Source organism: Chiloscyllium punctatum, chromosome 37, assembly GCF_047496795.1.
Source record: "Chiloscyllium punctatum isolate Juve2018m chromosome 37, sChiPun1.3, whole genome shotgun sequence".
In the NCBI taxonomy this organism is placed as follows: domain Eukaryota; kingdom Metazoa; phylum Chordata; class Chondrichthyes; order Orectolobiformes; family Hemiscylliidae; genus Chiloscyllium; species Chiloscyllium punctatum.
In genome coordinates, this window is record NC_092775.1 from 59,677,466 (window position 1) to 59,698,849 (window position 21,384).

At 42.0% G+C, this 21,384-nt stretch overlaps 1 protein-coding gene across 1 annotated transcript in view; it reads left to right on the forward strand.

Moving 5' to 3' along the window:
* Window positions 1-6,212: 6,212 nt before the first annotated feature.
* Window positions 6,213-21,384, forward strand: part of LOC140463151 (cas scaffolding protein family member 4-like) — a 100,989-nt gene continuing 85,817 nt past the window's right edge. Inside the window, exon 1 of the mRNA XM_072556917.1 lies at window positions 6,213-6,310. Coding sequence (XP_072413018.1) covers window positions 6,263-6,310 — 48 coding nt within the window. The 5' untranslated portion in view covers window positions 6,213-6,262. The remainder of the gene's footprint in view (window positions 6,311-21,384) is intronic.

A 21,384-nucleotide genomic window follows, 5' to 3' on the forward strand; every position in this document is an offset into this window, starting at 1 on the left:
GTACCAACCAGAAGATGCATGTGACAACTCACCAGTGCTCACTTGACTGCACCTTCCAAACCCACGATGTCTACCATCTAGAAGGACAAGGGCAGCAGATACATGGGATTGAGCGGCACGGTGACACAGTGGTTAGCACTGCTGCCTCACAGCGCCAGAGACCTGGGTTCAATTCCTGCCTCAGGTGACTGACTGTGTGGAGTTTGCACGTTCTCCCCGTGTCTGCGTGGGTTTCCTCCGGGTGCTCCGGTTTCCTCCCATAGTCCAAACATGTGCAGATTAGGTGAATTGGCCATGCTAAATTGCCCGTAGTGTTAGGTAAGGGGTAAATGTAGGGGTCTGGGTGGGTTGTGCTTCGGTGGGTCGGTGTGGACTTGTTGGGCCGAAGGGCCTGTTTCCATACTGTAATGTAATGTAATCTAATCTAATCACTTGCAAGTTCCTTTCAAGGCCACAGACCAGCCTGACTTGGAACATTATCCCCATTCTTTCACTGTTGCTGGGTCAAAATTTGGAATCCCCTCCCTAACAGCTCTTGAAGTGTATTTCTACCACATGGATTGGAGCCTTCCAAGGAGGCACCTCCCAGCACTTTCAATAAATGTTGGCCCAGGCAATAATACCCCTGTCTTTTGAATGAATTTAGAAAAGGAATAGTATTTAAGGGTTAAGAAGAGAAGCGTTCAGTAATACACAGGCATTGAAACTTGTGAGCTGGAAACGGCCACAGTCATTTAAATGAAAAGCATCTGTTTTCCAAAATTTTCTTTATTCAGTGATGAGTGAATGACATTTTCCTTGTTACTATGCTGTTCATTTGGCATAAAGCGCTTTTATTTCAGCTGTAGAGAGGAGGTGGATATCTGCAGTGCAGCCAAAATTCCCTACTTTCATTGCGGGACACGACTTAAAGGAACTCTGTTTTATGGGGGGTGGGGAGCCATGTGTTAATCCCTTTCTTCTTGTAACCTTTTCCTCTGCTTTCTTGAAGGCACTGTATATAATGTGACTTTTGATCCATTATTAAGCTGAATTTGTTGACTTGAATTTACAGCATTATCCCTTCTTCTTCACACAGACGTGTGCTAAATTGTCTGACCTGTTACATTGCACCATTATATTGTAAATATCTAAGTCACTCAGGGTTTTTTTGTTATTATTATATAGGATTTTCTGTGCATACATTTTAAATTCATTCATGGGATGAGAGGGCATCACTGGCTAGGCTGGCATTTATTGCCCATCCCAGAGGATAGTTAAGAGTCATCCACATTGCTGTGGGTCTGGAGTCACCAGGGAGAAGGCAATTCTGGATCTGGTATTGTGCAATGCAGCAGAATTGGTCAGGGACCTCGAAGTGAAGGAGCCATTGGGAAGTAGTGACCATAATACAATAAGCTTCAATCTGCAATTTGAGAGGGAGAGGGTACAATCAGAAGTGACAATATTTCTGTTGAATAAAGGGAACTATGAAGCTATGAAGGAGGAGCTGGCCAAAGTTCAATGGTGCAATGCCTTAGCTGGGATGACAGTGGAGGAACAATGGCAGATATTTCTGTGTATAATGCAGAAAATGCAGGATCAGTTCATTCCAAAAAGGAAGAAAGATCCTAGGAGGAGGCAGGGGTGGCCGTGGCTGACGAGGGAAGTTAAGAAACATATGAAGTTAAAAGAGAAAAAGCATAACATAGCAAAGATAAGTGGGAAAACGGAGGACTGGGAAGCTTTTAAAGAACAACAGAGGATTACTAAGAAGGAAATACGCAGAGAAAAAATGAGGTACGAAGGTAAACAGGCCAAAAATATAAAGGAGGATAGTAAAAGCTTTTTTAGGTATGTGAAATGCAAAAAAAAGGTTAAGACTAAAATTGGGCCCTTGAAGACAGAAACAGGGGAATATATTATGTGGATCAAAGAAATTGCAGAAGAATTGAATTGGTACTTCAGATCTGTGTTCACTGGGAAAGACACAAGCAATCTCCCTGAGGAAACAGTGGCTGAAGGAACTGAACTTAAGGGAATTTATATTTGCCAGGAATTGGTGTTGGAGAGACTGTTAGGTCTGAAGGTTGATAAGTCCCCGGGGCCTGATGGTCTACATCCCAGGGTACTGAAGGAGGTGGTTTGAGAAATTGTGGATGCGTTGGTGATTATTTTCCAGAGTTCGATAGATTCGGGATCAGTTCCTGCGGATTGGAGGGTGGCTAATGTTGTACCACTTTTTAAGAAAGGTGGGAGAGAGAAAGCAGGAAATTATAGACCAGTTAGTCTGACCTCAGTGGTGGGAAAGATGCTGGAGTCTATTATAAAGGATGAAATTACGACACATCTGGATAGTAGTAACAGGATAGGTCAGAGTCAGCATGGATTTATGAAGGGGAAATCATGCTTGACTAATCTTCTGGAATTTTTGAGGATGTAACTCTGAAGATGGACGAGGGAGATCCAGTAGATGTAGTGTACCTGGACTTTCAGAAAGCTTTTGATAAAATCCCACAAATGGAGGTTAGTGAGCAAAATTAGGTTGCATAGTATTGGGGGCAAAGTACTAACTTGGATTGAACGTTGGTTGGTTGACAGGAAACAAAGAGTAGTGATAAACGGCTCCATTTCGGAATGGCAGGCAGTGACCAGTGGGGTACCGCAGGGATCAGTGCTGGGACTGCAGCTTTTTACAATATATATTAATGATATAGAAGATGGTATTAGTAATAACATTAGCAAATTTGCTGATGATACTAAGCTAGGTGGCAGGGTGAAGTGTGAGGAGGATGTTAGGAGATTACAGGATGACCTGGACAGGTTAGGAGAGTGATAGGCAGATGCAGTTTAATGTGGATAAATGTATTGTTATCCACTTTGGTGGCAAGAACAGGAAGGCAGATTACTACCTAAATGGAATCAATTTAGGTAAAGGGGCAGTACAAAGAGATCCGGGTGTTCTTGTCCACCAGTCAATGAAGGTAAGCATTCAGGTACAGCAGGTAGTGAAGAAGGCTAATAGCATGCTGGCCTTCATAACGAGGGGTTGAGTATAGAAGCAAAGAGGTTCTTCTGCAGCTGTACAGGGCCCTGGTGAGACCACACCTGGAGTATTGTGTGCAGTTCTGGTCTCCAAATTTGAGGAAAGACATCCTGGCTGTTGAGGGAGTGCAGTGTTGGTTCACGAGGTCAGTTGCTGGAATGGCGGGACTACCTTACGCTGAAAGATTGGAGCAACTGGGCTTGTATACCCTTGAGTTTAGAAGAATGAGAGGGGATCTGATTGAGACATATAAGATTATTAAAGGATTGGATACTCTGTAGGCAGGAAACATGTTTCCGCTGATGGGTGAGTGCCGAACCAGAGGACACAGCTTAAAAATACGGGATAGACCATTTAGAACAGAGATGAGGAGAAACTTCTTCACCCAGAGAGTGGTGGGTGTGTGGAATGCTCTGCCCCAGAGGGCAGTGGAGACCCAGTCTCTGGATTCATTTAAGAAAGAGTTGGATAGAGCTCTCAAGGATAGTGGAATCAAGGGTTATGGAGATAAGGCAGGAACAGGATACTGATTAAGGATGATCAGCCATGATCATATTGAATGGTGGTGCAGGCACGAAGGGCAGAATGGCCTACTCCTACACCTATTGTCTATTGTCTGTTGAGTCATGTGTCAGCCAGACCAGGTAAAGATAGCAGTTTCCTTCCCTGAAGGATATTAGTGAATCAGATGGGCTTTTCCCAATAGTTGGCAATGGTCTTCATTTGACCCTTAATTCCAGGTACTTATTGAATTCAAATTCCACCATCTGCCATGGTAGGATTAGGATGCGGGTCCTCAGAACATTACCTGAGTCTCTAGATTAACAGTCGGGTGATAATAGCATTAGGCCATCACCTATTCGATACAGAGTTTTATATCATAGAGACAGAGCAGTTGACTCAATGGATCTATGCAAAACTCCTCCCACCTTATTTTAGTTTTCCTGCTATACTCTAAAATCTCTGCACTCTTCCAATTCTGGTCTTTTGCACATCCCTGATTGGAATTGCTCCAGCGTATGTGGCTGTCCTTTTAGATACTTGGATCCTAAATTTTGGAATTCCCTCTTTAAACATCTCCATGTTCTCACCTCTCGCTTTAAAATACTCCTTCAAACCTACCCATTAGACAAAGCTTTTGCACAGCTATCATAATATCTCTTTATGTGGCATTACTTTTTGTCTGATTACACTCTGTTTGCAAGACTGGCTTTACTTGAAATTGATAAGTCACCAGTACCAGATGGGATGTATTCAAGATTGATGAGAGAAATTTGTTTGGAAATTGCAGAGGGTGTGACCATGATTTTCAAACCTGATTAGATCCAGATTGTGGTACCATTGCAAATATTAGATCCATTTTTATAACTGGAGGCCAATCAGGTTAACTGCAATGGTGGGATAGCCTTTATAAATGATGGAGAACAAAATTAACAGTCTCATATTCATTCACTCATGAGATGTAGGTGTGATTAGGCATTTATTGCTGTTGCCTAGTTGCCCTTGAGAGGAGATGGTGAGCTGCTTTCATGAACTACTGCAGTTCATGTGGTGGAGGTAGACCTAAAATTCTCTAAGGGTGGGAATTCCAGGACTTTGAACCAAAGACACTAAAGGAACAGGGATATATTTTGCAGATACTACACACTGCTGCTCCTGAGCAATGGTAATGGAGTGGCTAGTTGTTTGTGGATATTGTGCCAATCAAGTGGGCTGCTTTGTCCTGGGTAGTGTCAAGCTTTTTGAGTGTTGTTGGAGCTGCAATCATCCAGCCAAGTGGGGAGTATTCCATCACACTCCTGACTTATGCCTTGTAGATAGATGGTAGACAGGCTTTGGGGAGTTAGGAGGTGAGTTACCTGTTGCAGTATTCCTAGATTCTGATCCAGTCTTTGAACCTTTGAATTTATTTTGCAAGTTCAGTTGAGTTTCTGGTCAATGGTAACCCCCAGGACATCGATAGTAGGCGATTCAGTGATGGTAATTCCATTAAGTATCAAAAGGAAGTAGATAGATTGGCCCTTACTGGAGATTGTCATTGCCTGGCATTTACGTGGCACATATGATACTTACCTCTATTCATTCCAAGCCTGGATGTTGTGCAGATCTTGTTGAATTTGAACAAGGACTGCTTTAGTACCTGAGGAGTCACGAATGATGCTGAACATCGTGTAATCATCAGCTAACCTCCCCACTTCTGACCTTATTGACGGAGTGAAGATCATTGATGAAGCAACTGCAGATGATTGGGTCTAAGACTCCACCCTTGGGAACTCCTGCAGCTGAGATGACTGACCTCCGACAAACAGAACCATCTTTCTTTATTCCAGATATGACTCCAAGTAATGGAGAGCTTTCCTGGTGATACCTATTGACTCCAGTTTTGCTAGGGCTCCTTGATGCCATACTCTGTTAATTGCAACCTTAATGCCAAGGGCAGTCACTCTCTCCTCCTCTCTGGAATTCAGCTCTTTGATCCATGTTTGAACCAAGGCTGTAATGAGGTCAGGAGCTGAGTGGTCCTGGGGAACCCAAACTGAGTGTCACTGAGCAAGTTATTGCTGAGCTGGTGCTGCTTGATAGCACTTGGACAAATATAGATTCATTAAGGCAAGTCAGCATGGACTTTTGAGCAGAAAACATACTTGGAAAACAACTGGACCCCAAACTTCCTGAAAACAGTTCCGCCAAACTTTACACAATCCTGATGCAATGAAGGAGGTGGATTTTAAAGGCAAAGTTCCTCCCACTTAAGAACAGTGAGATTTCCTGCAACCACGTCAATGACTGTAATATGGAGTTGGGTAGTGGTGAATTTACACCCTTACATACAGTTGTTTTTTTTTGCGCTGTGGCTAAGTCTGCAGAGCCCAGATAGTGGTTAAGTATATCCTGGAGCAGCAGTGTGTTAGACTCTTCTAGTTGACGGTGACGTTTGATGGTGGGGGTAGGAGGGGGGTTTGGGTGTGCAGCAGTTCGAAATTGAGACAGTGTTTGAAGTCCTTTGAAGAGACTTTGTGACAGGAATCGAGAGGAAGGTCACTAACCCGGCAACCTTAGCAGGTGCACCAGCTGCCCGCTGCCCACCATTGCAGAAGTGGTGAACTACTTGGAGTCAGATACCAGCCTGGCATGCAAAGTGCATGGTCAGTGTAACGATCTAGTTCAGCTGGGGGGGAGAAAAAGAGTCCCGTCTTGAAGCTGCTTTGATTTTTGGACCTTTTTGATGGACAGAAAATGGCAGAAACAATTGGATCCACTACTATAGATAATCTCAGTTCACAGGTAGGATTTATGTTATTAAAAGCATAATGAAAACATAAATCTAATGTCTTATCTGCTGCTTTCACAGAAAAATTAAAGGCAGTTTGTAACACTTGAGGTTGCATTTTTTTGTTCCCTATTATGTTTGTTTTTTGGCCTCTTGTTTAACCCTTTAAATCAAGCTTTAAACATGGTTTCAAATATAGATCAGATGGATGACAAAGAAAGAAGAGTATTGCTAGATGTCTTGGTTGGAATTCTAATCTGATCCCACACCAGCATAAAGCAGATTGAATTGTTCATTTCACTGATGATTCTTGGTACCTCATCTACCTTTTCATCCGTACCAATGGCCAATGACAGTTCAATGGAATGTTTACCATTTGAAATGTTTTAAAACATGACAAAATGCTAGCCGTATCGTTGTTCATGTGGATTTTTGCCTCTGGAATTTTATAATATAAAAAATAAACAATTTATTCCTTCACTGGTGCAACACTGAGCTCTTCAAAACAGACTGAGCACCTGAACAGGACCAACATCCTCACGGGGGAAGTTTGTAAGTGCTGTTGGGGTTGATTTTAAATAGATTAGCATGAGGTTGAGATCATGATAAGTAGTTTAGAGGGGAGAGAAGTTGAGGTGGAATTAAAAGTTAAAACTTGTGCATATGAGTGGGAAAGGTAAATGAAACATAGGCTAGATAAGAAAGAAAAAATCATGCAGGGCATGGAGAGGGTAAATAGACTTGGTCTTGAATTGAATTGAATTTATTGTCATGTGTACCGAGGCACAGTGAAAAGCTTTGTCTTGCGAGCAATACAGACATCACAGAGTTAAATAGCATAGATAAGTAAATAATAGGTAAACAGCAGCAAAAACCAAAACACAGGTACAGGCAAATGCTAGGAGTTTGTGAGTCCATTCAGTATTCCAACAACAGTAGGTTAGAAACTGCTTTGAAACTGGCTGGTGCGTGAGTTCAGGCTTCTGTACTTTCTCCCCGCTGGCAGAGGTTGTAGAAAAGCATTGTTGGGGTGGGATGGATCTTTGAGAATGCTGGCGGCCTTTCCTTGACAGCGGGCCTGGTAGATGGAATCTATAGATGGGAGGTTGGCCTTTGTGTATGTCTGGGCCGAGATCACCACTCTCTGTAACTGTCTCTGATCTTGAATGGTACAGTTGCCATACCAGGTAGTGATACATCCAGACTTTCCCTGGGATGGGGGAGTCCAGAACTAGATGGCATAGGTTTAGGGTGAGAGAGGAAAAATTTAATAACGAGTTAAGGGGCAACTTTTCCACACAGCGGGTGGTGCATGTAGGGAATGAGCTGCCAGAGGAAGTGGTGGAGGCTGGTACAATTGCAGCATTTAAAAAGCATCTGGATGGGTGTATGAATAGAAAAGGTTAAGAGGGAGATGGGCCAACTGCTGGCAAATGGGACTAAATTAGTGTAGGATATCTGATTGGCACGAACGAGTGGGACTGAAGGGTCTGTTTCCATCTCTATGACTCTAAATGAGTTTAACAAAGCTAAATGGGACATACTTTAATGCAAGGAGCCTGAGGAATAAAATAAATGATCTGAGGGCACAGAAAGGCAAGTGGGAGTATGGTATCATAATTATGACTGAGACATGGCTGAAACATGAGCAAGATTGGCAGCTCAACATTGGGTTTAGTTTTTCTTTAACAGATAAACAGGACTAGAGAAAGAGTAGTGCCTAATCTGTGTGAGAATCAGAACATGATCCTCAATGAATACTTTGTGTTGGTCTTCAGAAGGGAATAGAATTATAGAATCTCCACAGTGTGGAAGAAGGCAATTCGGCCCATTGAATCCACAGCAATCCTCTGAAAAGCATCCCACTCAGACCCATCCCCCATACTGTATCCCTGTAATCTTGCAACTCCCAAGGCTAATGCACCTAACCTGCACATCCCTGGGCACTACAAGCAATTTAGCATCGCAATCCACTTACCTGCATGTTTTTGGACAGACACTGGGAGAATGTACAAACTCCAAGGTGGAATAGAACCCAGCTCATTGGTGCTGTGAGGCAGTAGTGCTAACCACTGAGACACTGTGCCACCCCAAATAGGAATAGGATGACAGGTATAATCATATAGTGGAGGACTGTGAAATACTAGAAGAAATTCTCATAGAAAGTAAATACCCAGGGTTTGGCAGTCTTAGAAAAAGATAATCTTGCAGTTTTGGATGAATTGTACCCCAGGCCGAAAAGGGAAACAAGGCAGCAGATAATCCTTAACCCTCACAGTAAATTTCAAATCCTCTCCAACTACAGGAGGTGTGCCAGAGCACTGGAAGTCTGCTAAATGGAGGAAGAGTTAGACTAGGACTTTAAAGGCCAGTCAGTCTAATCTTGGTGGTGGGCAAGTTATTAGAAAGAAATCTGAGGGACAGAATATATCTGCTCATGGAGAGACAGGGATTAAATGGGCATTATAGGCATAACTTTGTGAAGGGAAGGTTCCGTTTAATGAATTTGAACAAAATTTTGTGAAGAAGTAACTAGGAGTGTTGATGATAGTAGTGCATTTAATGTAATCTACATGGACTTCAGCTTTTGAGAAGATGTCTCATCTCATGGCAGACTAATCAAGAAAGTTAGAGCACATGGGATCCAAGGCAAAGTGGCATGTTGAATCAAAAATTGAGAAACAAGAAGCAAAGAGTATTTGTAGAGGGATGTTTCTGTGACTGAAAGTCTGTTTCAAATGGGTTCCACTAGGCTCAGTGTTGGGGTCCTTGCTGTTTATGGTGTACATTGATGATTTGGACTTAAATGTAGGGGTATAACCAAGAAATTCATGGATGACAAGAAAATCAGCAGGGTGCTGAATAGGGTGGCACTGTGGCTCAGTGGTTAGCACTGCTGCCTCACACTGCCAGGGACCCAGGTTCGATTCCACCCCTGTCAACTGTCTGCATGGAGTTTACACATTCTCCCTGTGTCTGTGTGAATTTCCCTTTGGGTGCTCTAGGAAACACAGGGTTACAGGGATAGGGTAGGTGGGTTGCTCTTTGGAGGTTTAGTGTGGACTCAATGGGCTGAATGGCCTGCTTCCACACTGTAAGGATTGAATAGTGAGGAGGATAACCTTTAGATGCAAGAGGACATCAACAGACTGGTCAGGTGGGCAAAACAGTGACAAATGGAATTCACCCAAGCAAAGTGTGAGGAAATACACTGGGGAGAACCAACACAACAAAACTGTGAATAGTGCGACCCTAGGAGAAAGTGAGGACTGCAGATGCTGGAGTACCAGAGTTGAAAAATGTGGTGCTGGAAAAACACAGCAGGCCAGGCAGCATCCGAGGAGCAGGAGAATCGATATTTCGGGCATAAACTCTTCTTCAGGAATAGTGCGATAGACCTCTGAAGGTAACGGTGGAGATAGATAAGGTGATTACAAAGGATATGCTATGTTTGCTTTTGTTAGCTGAGCCATAGACTACAAGAGCAAGGATGTTATGTTGAAACTGTATAAAACACTGGTTAGACCACAAATGGAGTTGTGCATGCAGTGCTGGTGACCATATTCGATGAAGGGTGTGATGGCAGTAGAGAAACTGTGGAGTACTGCATCAAAACACACACTTACCCTAGAGGGAATGCCACAAAGGTTCCCAGGAAGAGGAGGTTGTCCTATAGGAAGAGGTTGAGCAGTAAACCAGGCCCATATTTCCTGGAGTTGAGAAGATTGATTTAATTGAAGCAATTAGCATTTTTTTTTGGGTGAGGGTGGGGGGGGAGGGGGCAGTTATGACTGGGTTTGCCATATTTTGTTATCACTGTTCCTGGTGGAATACTTTATCTTACTTCCTTTCTGGCTTTCTTCCAGCCTCTTGCAGTCCATATTTCAATGTTATCCATCTGATTTTTCTTCTTCCTATTCCGTTTTCCCCCACACCATTTTCTTTTTTCAATTGTTGCTAGGAAAAGGCTGCTGAATCTTTGTTTCTAATGTTGGTACCTGACTATCTTTCTCTCTCTAACTGTACCTTGCAAATCCTTTTGATTCTCAACTTTTGCTATTTGTCTACCCCAATAATTTATCTTGCTGTCTGCCCAGCTCATTCTGAACATCCCAGACCAGAGCTTCCCTTCTGAAGCTGTTCTGCTTCTCTCATCCTCTTTGCAACTCCACAGTAGTTGCTCAGCTTTGTGCTGATGTTTTTGGACTTCAAAGACTTAAGGAATTGCTATCACCTCTTGCTGCAGCTAATCTAACCTGGATTTCATTCTTGTTGATGCTCGAGCTAAAGTATACAGAAGCTGCAGAGCTGGGCAGAAAGGTGGCAAATGGAGTTCAATGTAGCTAAGTGTGAGGTGATTCACTTTGGTAAGAGTAATAAAAAGATGGGGTACTGGGCTAATGGCCAGATACTTGGTAGTGTGGAAGAGCAGAGGGATCTTGGTGTCCATGTACACAGATCTCTGAAAGTTGCCACCCAGGTAAATAGTGCAGTGAAGAAGGCATATGGCGTACTGGCTTTTATTGGTAGAGAAATTGAGTTCCGGAGTCCTGAGGTCATGCTGCAGTTGTATAAGACTCTGGTGCGGCCGCATCTGGAATATTGTGTGCAGTTTTGGTCGCCATACTATAGGAAGGATGTGGAGGCACTAGAACGGGTGCAGAGGAAGTTTACCAGGATGTTGCCTGGTATGGTAGGAAGATCCTATGAGGAAAGGCTGAGGCACTTGGGGTTGTTTTCATTGGAGAAAAGAAGGTTTAGGGGTGACTTGATAGAGGTGTACAAGATGATTAGGGGGTTAGATAGGGTTGACAGTGAGAACCTTTTTCCACGTATGGAGTCAGCTATTACAAGGGGGCATAGCTTTAAATTAAGGGGGGGTAGATATAGGACTGATGTTAGGGGTAGGTTCTTCACTCAGCGAGTCGTAAGTTCATGGAATGCCCTGCCAGTAGCAGTAGTGGACTCTCCCTCTTTATGGGTATTTAAGCGGGCATTGGATAGGTATATGGAGGATAGTGGGTTAGTGTAGGTTAGGTGGGCTTTGATCGGCACAACATCGAGGGCCGAAGGGCCTGTACTGCGCTGTATTCTTCTATGTTCTATGTTCTACTTGAATCTGTCCACTTGCCTGTATCTCGATTCTTCCAATCTTGACTTTTCCTTTGTCGTTTAGATCCGCGAGATTGGCGTTTGACTCATTTATGTCCAGTCCATGTGACTTGTTGTATCTATTGATGAACACTGCTATAATTTCAGGCTTTTCCTTTGTTCTGGCTGAGCATGGTGTCATGTGCATAACTGAGATTCTATGTTCTACAATATCCTATGAAGCATCCACATCTCTTTCATACTTCTTCTGCATCATTCTCAGTGTCCTGTCTTCCACAGCATCAAGGAGCATGGGTGACTGTAAACACCCCTGCCTGCTTCCCTTCTCAAATAAATTAAACAAAGGCCAATATCAGCCATGCATAGCTGGTAGCTCACACACCACATTGTGCAGAATAGCACTGAGAGTTGCTCTCCAGAACTTATCCATCAAACAATGCCATCAAAACAGCAGAGTTCCTCCAGCACTCTCTGCTTTTATTTCAGCATCCTCAATATTCATCAAACCCGATTATTTCGTTATGACCATACTTCTGCTTGTGAGAACTTGCAGCATGCAAAGTGCCTTCTGAGTTTCCTCAATTAAAGAAAGAAGACCTTGCATTGAAGTAGTGCCTTTTGTGATCACAGGATCACTTGAAATAGTGCTTTATGGCCAAAATGTACTCTGTAAAGGATGCTCACTGTTATAATGTCCGAACCACAGGAACCAATTTGCACGCAGCAAACTCTCACAAACAGCAATTTGATAATAAATGGATCATCTGTTTTTGTAATGCTGAGGGATAATCCCCCCACCCACCTGCTTGTATAAATCAAACTTTTGTTTTAATCCTCGAGAGTGTTTGAGAGTCATTTAAAAGTTGAACTTCATGAACATGGAGTTTGATGAAGATAGCATGGCCTAATTACAAAAGGAAATTCCTTCGGATTGAGGATTTCAAGACTAGGAGGTACATTTTTCAGGTGCGAGGATAGAGATTTAAATAACACAAGAGGGGCAAATGTTTTATACAGAGGGTGGTTTGCACATGGAATGAACTTCCTTGGGAAGTGATGGATGTGGGTACAATTACAACATTTAAAAATCATTTGGATAAGTACAAAGGAACCTTGATTATCTGAAGAACATGGGCGGAGAGTATTTCGTTCAGTTGATCAAATGCCAGATAATCGATACTGGATAACATAGTCAGCCATGCATCTGACCTTGTGATCTTGTTCAGATGATCTGAAGTTCGGTCAATCGAATGCCGAATAATCAAGGTTCCTCTGTACATGACTAGGAAAGGTTTGGAGGGATACAGGCCAGGAGCAGGCAGGTGGGACTATTTTAGTTTGGGATTATGTTCAGCATGGACTGGTTGGTCCAACGGATCTGTTTCCGTGTTGTATGAGACTATAAATGAAAATAAATAGATAAATATTGGCCAAGCCACACCAGGAATAACCCACTTATGTAAAAGCCAATGACTGTAGTTGTTGTAAATTTGAAATGAAAGCAGAAAGATTAGATTAGATTACTTTAGATTACTTTACACTGTGGAAACAGGCCCTTCGGCCCAACAAGTCCACACCGCACCCGCCGAAGCGCAACCCACCCATACCCCTACATCTACCCTTTACCTAACACGACGGGCAATTTAGCATGGCCAATTCACCTGACCTGCACATCTTTGGAGTGTGGGAGGAAACCGGAGCACCCGGAGGAAAGTGGTGGGAAAATGTAGCAACTCTGACAGCATTTGTGGAGAGAGAAACAGAGTTAAACATGAAGTTGAACATTACTCATTTTCAAAATAAGAATAGCTCAGTACCGCATGGGCATTTTAGCCTCAATTTCCGTGCACACTCTAGCAGTGGTACTTGTGTCTTCTGACTCAGTAAACCACAGTGAAACACAGCTGTCAAAGGCATGACCATGACTACACTTCCACTGTACTTTATTAACTGTAATGTATGTTAGAATGAACTCATGAAAGTTCCTCTGTAAATAAACGTTTTTTCTTTTAATTCCACTCATTCATAAAAAGTGCAGCAAAAAGACATACAAAAGAGACTGGGATGAGGCGCAAGTCTCTCTGCTTAGAGATGCATAGTGCCTAACACATAAACACATGAAAGAGGAGCTGGAGTACATCAGTTGGACCTTTGAGCTTGCTTTGACATTCAACAAGATCAGCTGATCTACCACTGCAAGTCCAGTATTAACTCCTTATCTCCTTAAATTCATACACAATATCAAACTCTACTTTGATTATATGTAGTACTGCGTATCCACTGCAATTTGGACTACAGAAATCAAAAGATTCATGATGCTTTGAGGAAACACCATCAGTCTTAAGTGACTGACCCCTCATTCGGAGACTGTGATCCCATTTTTTCAGATTCAGCAGCCAGGAGTAATATCTATGCAGTGAAAGATGGAACTAAATAGTACAAGCCTATTGACATCGTACAGGTTTATCTTTCAACAACCGAAATGCATTATAACAGATTTGGCTGTACATCAGAATATCCAAGAACTATTGTTGTATGTCCAAAAAGGGAGCATCTTGTAGTTAAGAAAGATTTCAATGCAACGTTGGGAGCACAAGCACATTAGAGAGCTTATGACAAATAGAGACCAGGTACAACTAGAGGAAGGAGGTTAATGTTACTCAGTTAGTTAAAAGACAAATTGCTCCCATCATGGAGGTAGCTATGTCTACACGTGGAATCCACTAATAAGTATCAAAGACTTTGATAACGGGAAAGAGAGATAAAATTATACCTTGTGAGTTCATGTCAGTAGGTTTTGGCGGTTAGTGAGCCCTGAGAACACTATAACTTTTATATGCATATCAGCTAACTTCAAGGTGAAATGTAAATTATGAAAAGGAGTCTTATCTAATCATGGTTATGTTCTGCTTTTAAAGTACGTTCCAAAATGGTTTAAAGGCAGAGAAGGGAATGAGCTGGTCACTTGAATAGAATAAATAGGTTTTCGAATCCCGAATGTTGTGATAAATCATAATAGTTTCGGCCAATTTGCAAAATAAAAGTGCAGCAGCAGTTGTGGGTTCAATTTCAGGGCCTTTTGACCTTGTCAGCAGTCTGTGCAAAGGTTTGCTTAGGATCCCTGACACTTCACTGAAGCATTCTAGTAAATAAGAGAAAGTGAGGGCTGCAGATGCTTGATATCAGTCAAAACATGTGGCGCTGGAAAAGCACAGCAGATCAGGCAGCATCCGAAGAGCAGGAGAGTCGAAGTTTGGAGCATAAGATTTTCATCAGGATGAAGAGCTTATGCTCGAAATGTCATCCCTGCTCCTCGGATACTGCCTGACTGGCTGTGCTTTTCTAACACCATACTTTTTGACTCATTATAGTAAATAGCTGAGTATTGGGTTGCATTTGCATAAGAAAATTAATTAATGAGACTAAATTGTCCTCAACTATAGTGATAGTATGACATACATAGGGGTTTACACTTGGGATCTAAGGCTTTAAACTATTGTGTTTCCTTGTGTTTCCGTAGCTGAGCTGTTGGAGACTAGAAGCAAGTTGTGGAATATTATTTTATCTCTACATGTTAGGGAAGCACAGTGGCTCAGTGATTAGCACTGCTGCCTCACAGTGCTAGGGACCTGGGTTCAATTCCAGCCTCAGGCAACTAACTGTGTGGAGTTTGCACGTTTGCTACCTGGGTTTCCTTCAGGTGCTACGGTTTCCTCCCACAGTCCAAAGATGCAGAGTTACAAGGATAGATTGTATGGGTGGGATTTTATTTGGAATATCAGTGCAGACTTGGTGGATTGAATGGCATGCTTCCACATTGTAGCAGCATTATAAACAGGGGTTGGAACTATTTGTGGTTCTGAGTCTAAGTTGATAAAGTGTGGAACTGGAAAAAGCACTGCAGGTCAAACAGCATCAGAGGAACAGGGGAGTCAACCTTTCATCAGGACTGGTGAGAGGGAAAGGGGCTGAGAAAAAATAGAAAGAGGTTGGAAAGGTAAGGTAAGTGGGCTTGGGGAAAGGTAAGTGGGCTGGGGATAGGTGGATGCAGGTAGGAGGTGATTGTGATTGGTCGGTGGGAAGGTGGGAAGGAAGATGACAGGTTAAGTCAGGTCAAGGGGGTGGGGCAAAAAGGGAGGGCTGAACCTAAGATGAGGTGGGGGTTGTGGAAGGTTTGGAATTTGGTGAATTCTATTTTAAGGCGGAAGATGAGATTTTTCTTCCTCCATTTGCGTGTGATTTACTTTGACGATGGAGGAGGCCCAGGATAGACATTTTGTCAAGTGTGGGAGGGGGAGTTGAAATGGCTGGCAACTGAAAGGTGGGGTTGATTGGAGCGTACAGATAACAGATGTTACCTTAATAGTGTCTGAGTTCTACTTGTCTGTGCAATCTTCCTGGGAAACACCAATTTGGTCCCTGTCTGGCTCAGAGTCCCATTGGGTTTCTGTGTCCAAATGTCGTCAGATACTTAACAGAGATGTTTTTAAAGTTCGAGTTTGGCATCTTCCCAGTTTAGCTGACCTTCTCTTCTGTTTTTTTTTGGCTCACCCCAACTAGATTTCACAATATCAACAGGGTGAACTTATGTTGGCTTCACAGTCACTTCTAGCACAGTCAATTGATAAGGAGTGGAACCTGTGTCTGTGAAAAATGGATACAAAGAACAGAACCTTCAACATTTTTTTCACAGCTTGTGACAAAACCAGCTTTGCCTGAAATTCTAATTCTATAGGTGGTAAATGCACTGTCCAGTCTGAGGCTGAGGTACACACAGTCATGTTTCCTCTCTAGCATGTGGTAAACAACTTCAGCAGAAATTATGAACCAGCATGTAGGATTTGCACATGAAAAGCACATGTGTCCTTGCACCATTCCAGACCTTAGGACATTAAAAGAACATTACAGGCAATTACGTGCTTCATGGTGAAGTTATTATTATGATACTGGATATATGACAGCTAATTTGCACACAGCAAGATACCATAAAACAGCAATGACATAAATCACAGATAGTTTATATCAATATTGGTAGTTGAGGATGACTATTTGCCTAGATATTGCTTCTTCTACATAATCATAGATGCTCTTGAAGACCAAGAGAAAATCCTAGAATCCCAACAGTGTGAATGCAGGCCCTTCAGCCCATCAAGTTCACACCGCCCCTCTGAAGAGCATTTCACCCTGACCCCTACACTATCTCTCTAATGCTGCATTTTTCCATGGCTAATCCATCTAGCCGACACATCCCTGGACCCTACAGACAATTTAGCATGGCCAATGCACCTAACCTGCACATCTTTGCACTGTGGGAGGAAACCTGCTCAGACATGGGGAGAATGTGCAAACTCCACACAGACAGTTGCCTGAGCGTGGAATCAAGCCTGGGTCCCTGGCACTGTGAGGCAACACTGAGCCACCATGCCACCCACTTTCATATAAAGTCACAAATTGAATGACAGGCCAGACTATGCTGCTAAAAATTGATTATTTTTAATATATAAATGACACTAATTGTTACAACTGTCTTTCTTTAGTCCAACATTCAGTAGTTGTAAATTTAAAACTGTTTTACCCAAGTCCCGTTATGGCCAATCATATGCTTTCTCTACATTAGGCTCAGAATGAAAAGGTTCATCAATCAGGTTTCTTTAGTAAACACAAATATATTGATTTATTATAAAAAAAAACCCATCCATTGAAGATACAGAATGTTCAATATAAACACACATACAATTTTTAATACAAAAATACAAATGTTTACTCCTCTAACTAACCCAAAATGTACATACACAAAAACACGTGCTTCACTTATGAAGTATCTGATTCACTTCATAAAGAAAATCTCTTTCTGAATGAGGGTGGTTATTCTTGGAGGCAAGAAGGACAAGGTATAGATTGTTCTGGAGTCTGTCAATTTGGTGATCTTGCATGTGTTTGATTTAGACTTAAATGTAAGAGGGTTAATTGGTATGTTCACAGATGATATAAAAATGGATGGGGTGATAAATAGTGAGGTGAATAGCCTTAGATTACAACAGGATATTGAAGGACTAGTCAGAGGGGCTGATCAGTGGCACATGTAACTAAATCTGATAAGTGTGAGGTGATGCACTTGAGCAGGACAAACAATACGAGGGAATACATGATGACTGGTAGGACCTTGGGAAGCTCTGAGGATCAGGGGGCCCTTAGTGTACATGTTCATCAGTCTCTTAAAATATCAGGACCAGTGGATAAAGTGATTAAGAAGGCATATGGCCATTTACCTTTTTTAGCTGAGGCAGAGAGTTCAGGAGCAGGAAGGTTGTGCTCGAACTGTATAAACTGCTTGTTAGGCCACTGCTAGAGTATTGTGTGCAGTTCTGGAATCCACATTCTGGGAGGGATGTGATGGCACTGGAGAGGGTATGGAGAGGATTTACCAGAATAATGCCCAGGCTGGAGAGTTTCAGTTATGAAAAGCGATTGATATATTAGGGTTCTTTTCCATAGAACTGAGGAGATTGAGGGTGAACATGATTGAGATGTATAAAATATGAGGGGCATAGGTGGAGCATATAGGAAGAGCTTTTCCCCTTCTTGGAAGAATCAATGGCCATGAATTCATGGATTCAAGGTAAAGCACAGAAGGTTTAGAGGGGATGTGAGGAAAAGCTTTTTCACCAAAGGGTGGTGGGAATCTGGAACTCATGTCTATAATAGTGTTAGAGGCAGAAACCTTCATAACATTTAAGAAGGATGCAGATATGCACTTGCTATACCAGGGCATACAAGGCTATGCACCAAGTGGTGGAAAATAGAATTAGAATAGCTAGTTGGTTGTTTCTGACTGGCACAGATATGATGGGCTGATGGACATTTTTATGTGCTGTGGATCTCTATGACTATATATAGTCAAGGGACCATTGTCTCTGGGATTGGATAGACACAGTTTGCTCAGCAATGCAATGTTGAGAACTTCTTGAAATTATTCTGTTTTTCCGAAGAACAGTCAGGTTTTACATTAAATTCACCACAACAGTACTCCAGAAACAGGAAACTCAAGCTGGGCAGCCTGTTCTTAGCAATGTTTAACCCACTGTAATTCCAATACAGAAACATCAAGCCTGCAAACACTATTGAAACAGGACAGCCGTAAAACCCGGTCATAAGGCGGTCCGGTGCATTTTTTTAAGTGAGTTTAAGCAACTAAGACCAGCAATTATTGCAAGTCACATGGTTTTCAAGAAACACTTTTTTAAAAATCCAGGGTGACATTTTCCCAGCTCGTAGAATTGTATAATCATTCTTCAAATTCAAGTCATCAAAGAAATATTAAGTATAAAGCAGCTTCATAACAATTACATGCGCACCAATATATTCTTTAGAAAGTCCACTCAATCATGCTTGGCCAAAGCTGTTTTTTGGAACAAACTTCGTGACTGAAAGATTCTGTATACCTCTGTCATATGTCAAACACAATCTGAAGCGATCTCACACCCTCCTAGTTTGATTCAGTCAAGTGACATTTTATCAGTTTCACCATCACTTGGTTTTCAAAATGACTATTAATACCATCTAAAACACACCTCCATCAGAATATTGTCAAAGTGAACATATCTGTCTAACCTTACAGTCTCCAAATACTGAGTAAGATCTGCTCAGGAAAGGGGAATTGTGAAAACATTTGATGTCTGCAAATAATGGAAACACAGATAACATTCCCAGTTTTGAATCAGAAAGCATTGGTGTTGGGGGTTAGTTGGAGTGTAGTTGTTCATACCCCATATAGTTAAGGCCAAAGTTCCAGGGCAGTACAGAGGGAATTCAACATTTCAAAGGTAACATCCTATGGTGAAATGTTTTACGTGAAGTACAACTTGCCCTGTTCAGTTCTGAAGAAGCGTCACTGGACCCAAATTGTCAATTCTGCTTTCTCTCGACAGATGCCTGAAACCTCTGAGTTTTTCTAGCATTCTTTGAGTTTATTTCAGTTTCCCAACATCTGCAATAATTTATTAGTTTTTAAATAAATTTACATTGCATGCAAAAAAGAAACAACAGATATGGTAAAAGATCACAATCAATTTGTTGATGGTGCTGATAAAGCAGCACACATGCCTTTGACTGAGTAATCTTGCACATCCACCTGAATAGGGCAAGCATGACTCATACAGAGCACTGCAAATGCTCAGCAGGTCTGGCAGCATCTGTGTGGTAAAAACAATGACTGCAGTTGCTGGAAACCAGATTCTGGATTAGAGTGGTGCTGGAAAACACCTGGCAGCATCTGTGCTGAGTCCAATTTAACTCTTCTTCAGAACCGAAAGGTGTTAGAAAACCCAGAGCAGAAATATTGGCACAACAGCAAACTCGTTTATTAAAATAGTAAGCCACAGGGAGGTCAGGGTCATTCCTATGGACAGAGCAGAGGTGATCCGCAAAGTGGTCACCTAGTCTGTGTTTGGTCTCACCAATGTAAAAGAGACCGCATTGTGAGCAGCGAATGCTGCACACTAAATTGATAAACGTACAAGCAAAACACTGCTTCACTAGGATAGTGTGTTTAGGGCCTTGGACAGGGTGGAGGGAGGAGGTCAACAGGCAAGTGATACACTTTCTGAGATTACATGGGAAGGTGCCATGATGAGGCGAGGAAGTGTAGGGAGTGATGGAGGGACTGGACCAGTGTGTCACGGAGGGAACAGTCCCTGTGGAATGGTGTAGTGGAGGGGTGGGAAAGATGTTTTTGATGGTGTCACCCTGCTGGACATGGCAGAGGATGAGTCTTTGATTGTGACGACTAGCAGAGTGGAAAGTGAGGACAAGGGGAACCCTATCATTGTTCTGGTAAGACATCATTGATGTACCAGGGACCCATTTTCTACCTTTCACACCTTAATTAACATCCAGTTTACATTTTTTTCTCTCTTTCACCATCTGTTTGTTTTTTGTACTGAGTCTCTACATTATCTGCCCCCTTGGTCCTCCCCAGCTTCTGTCAAAAGTATAAGGAACCCATTTTTCAACACCTTTCAATTCTGAAGAGACATACTCGATTTGAAACGTTAACTCTATTTCTCTCTCCACAGAAGCTGCCAGACTTACTGAGTTTCTTCAGTATTGTTTTATTTTTTTAAAAAATGGGCTGTGAAGCACTGAGCTTATAAAAAGCACAGAATTATTGCATGTTCTTTCTCACAAATATTGTAGTGTTAACGAGGAATGTTTGCAGGGTTAATGCTGATGTATATGATAAAGTACCCGCTGCATTCAGTTCCAATCCATCATTCATGATTTAATTTTGTCTCTGAAAAGACCTGCTTCAGATAGCATACCTTTAAGGGCCAGGGCCTTGGTTGTTTTACATTGGTTTAAATCAAAAGGGGATCTCCTTCTGGATAGGAAACAAACTTGTTTAAATTTACTGAATCATGAGAACATCCCTTAAGGAACTGGGGCTCCACTTCTTTATAATCGGCTACAACAATGTGGGAGCCCTTTTCTGTCTACCACATGCCATATCTCTTCTAATATTGCTCAACCTCAGTTTTAATTTAATTGGTTAATTTTTAGATTAAAATCAGTTCTCCTCTCTCAAAATGTTAATGATGTGCTCAGTCTTGGGAGAGGTAATAATCATATCCTGGTAAGTTAGATTTTCTTAATATCACGAATTCTGACACTGTTTAAAGTCAGATCTTATTGCCAGGTACACATTTCATATTGTCCAACTTCATGTAAACGATTTTACATTTATCTACAGTAAACCCTCAGCATTACCAAACCTTACCTCTTACTTGATGCAGATTAGAAACCTTAATCGAATGGCAATGTAACTCAATTTTAACAAACAGAAGCACCTGTTTCCAGTGTGATTTAGGAATAACAGGGGACGTGGAATGTGAAAATGATGTTGTAGTGCCACTGAATATAATTCAGGTAACATTACAACAGCAACTACATTTTAAATAGTAATTCATTGGCTTTGGGA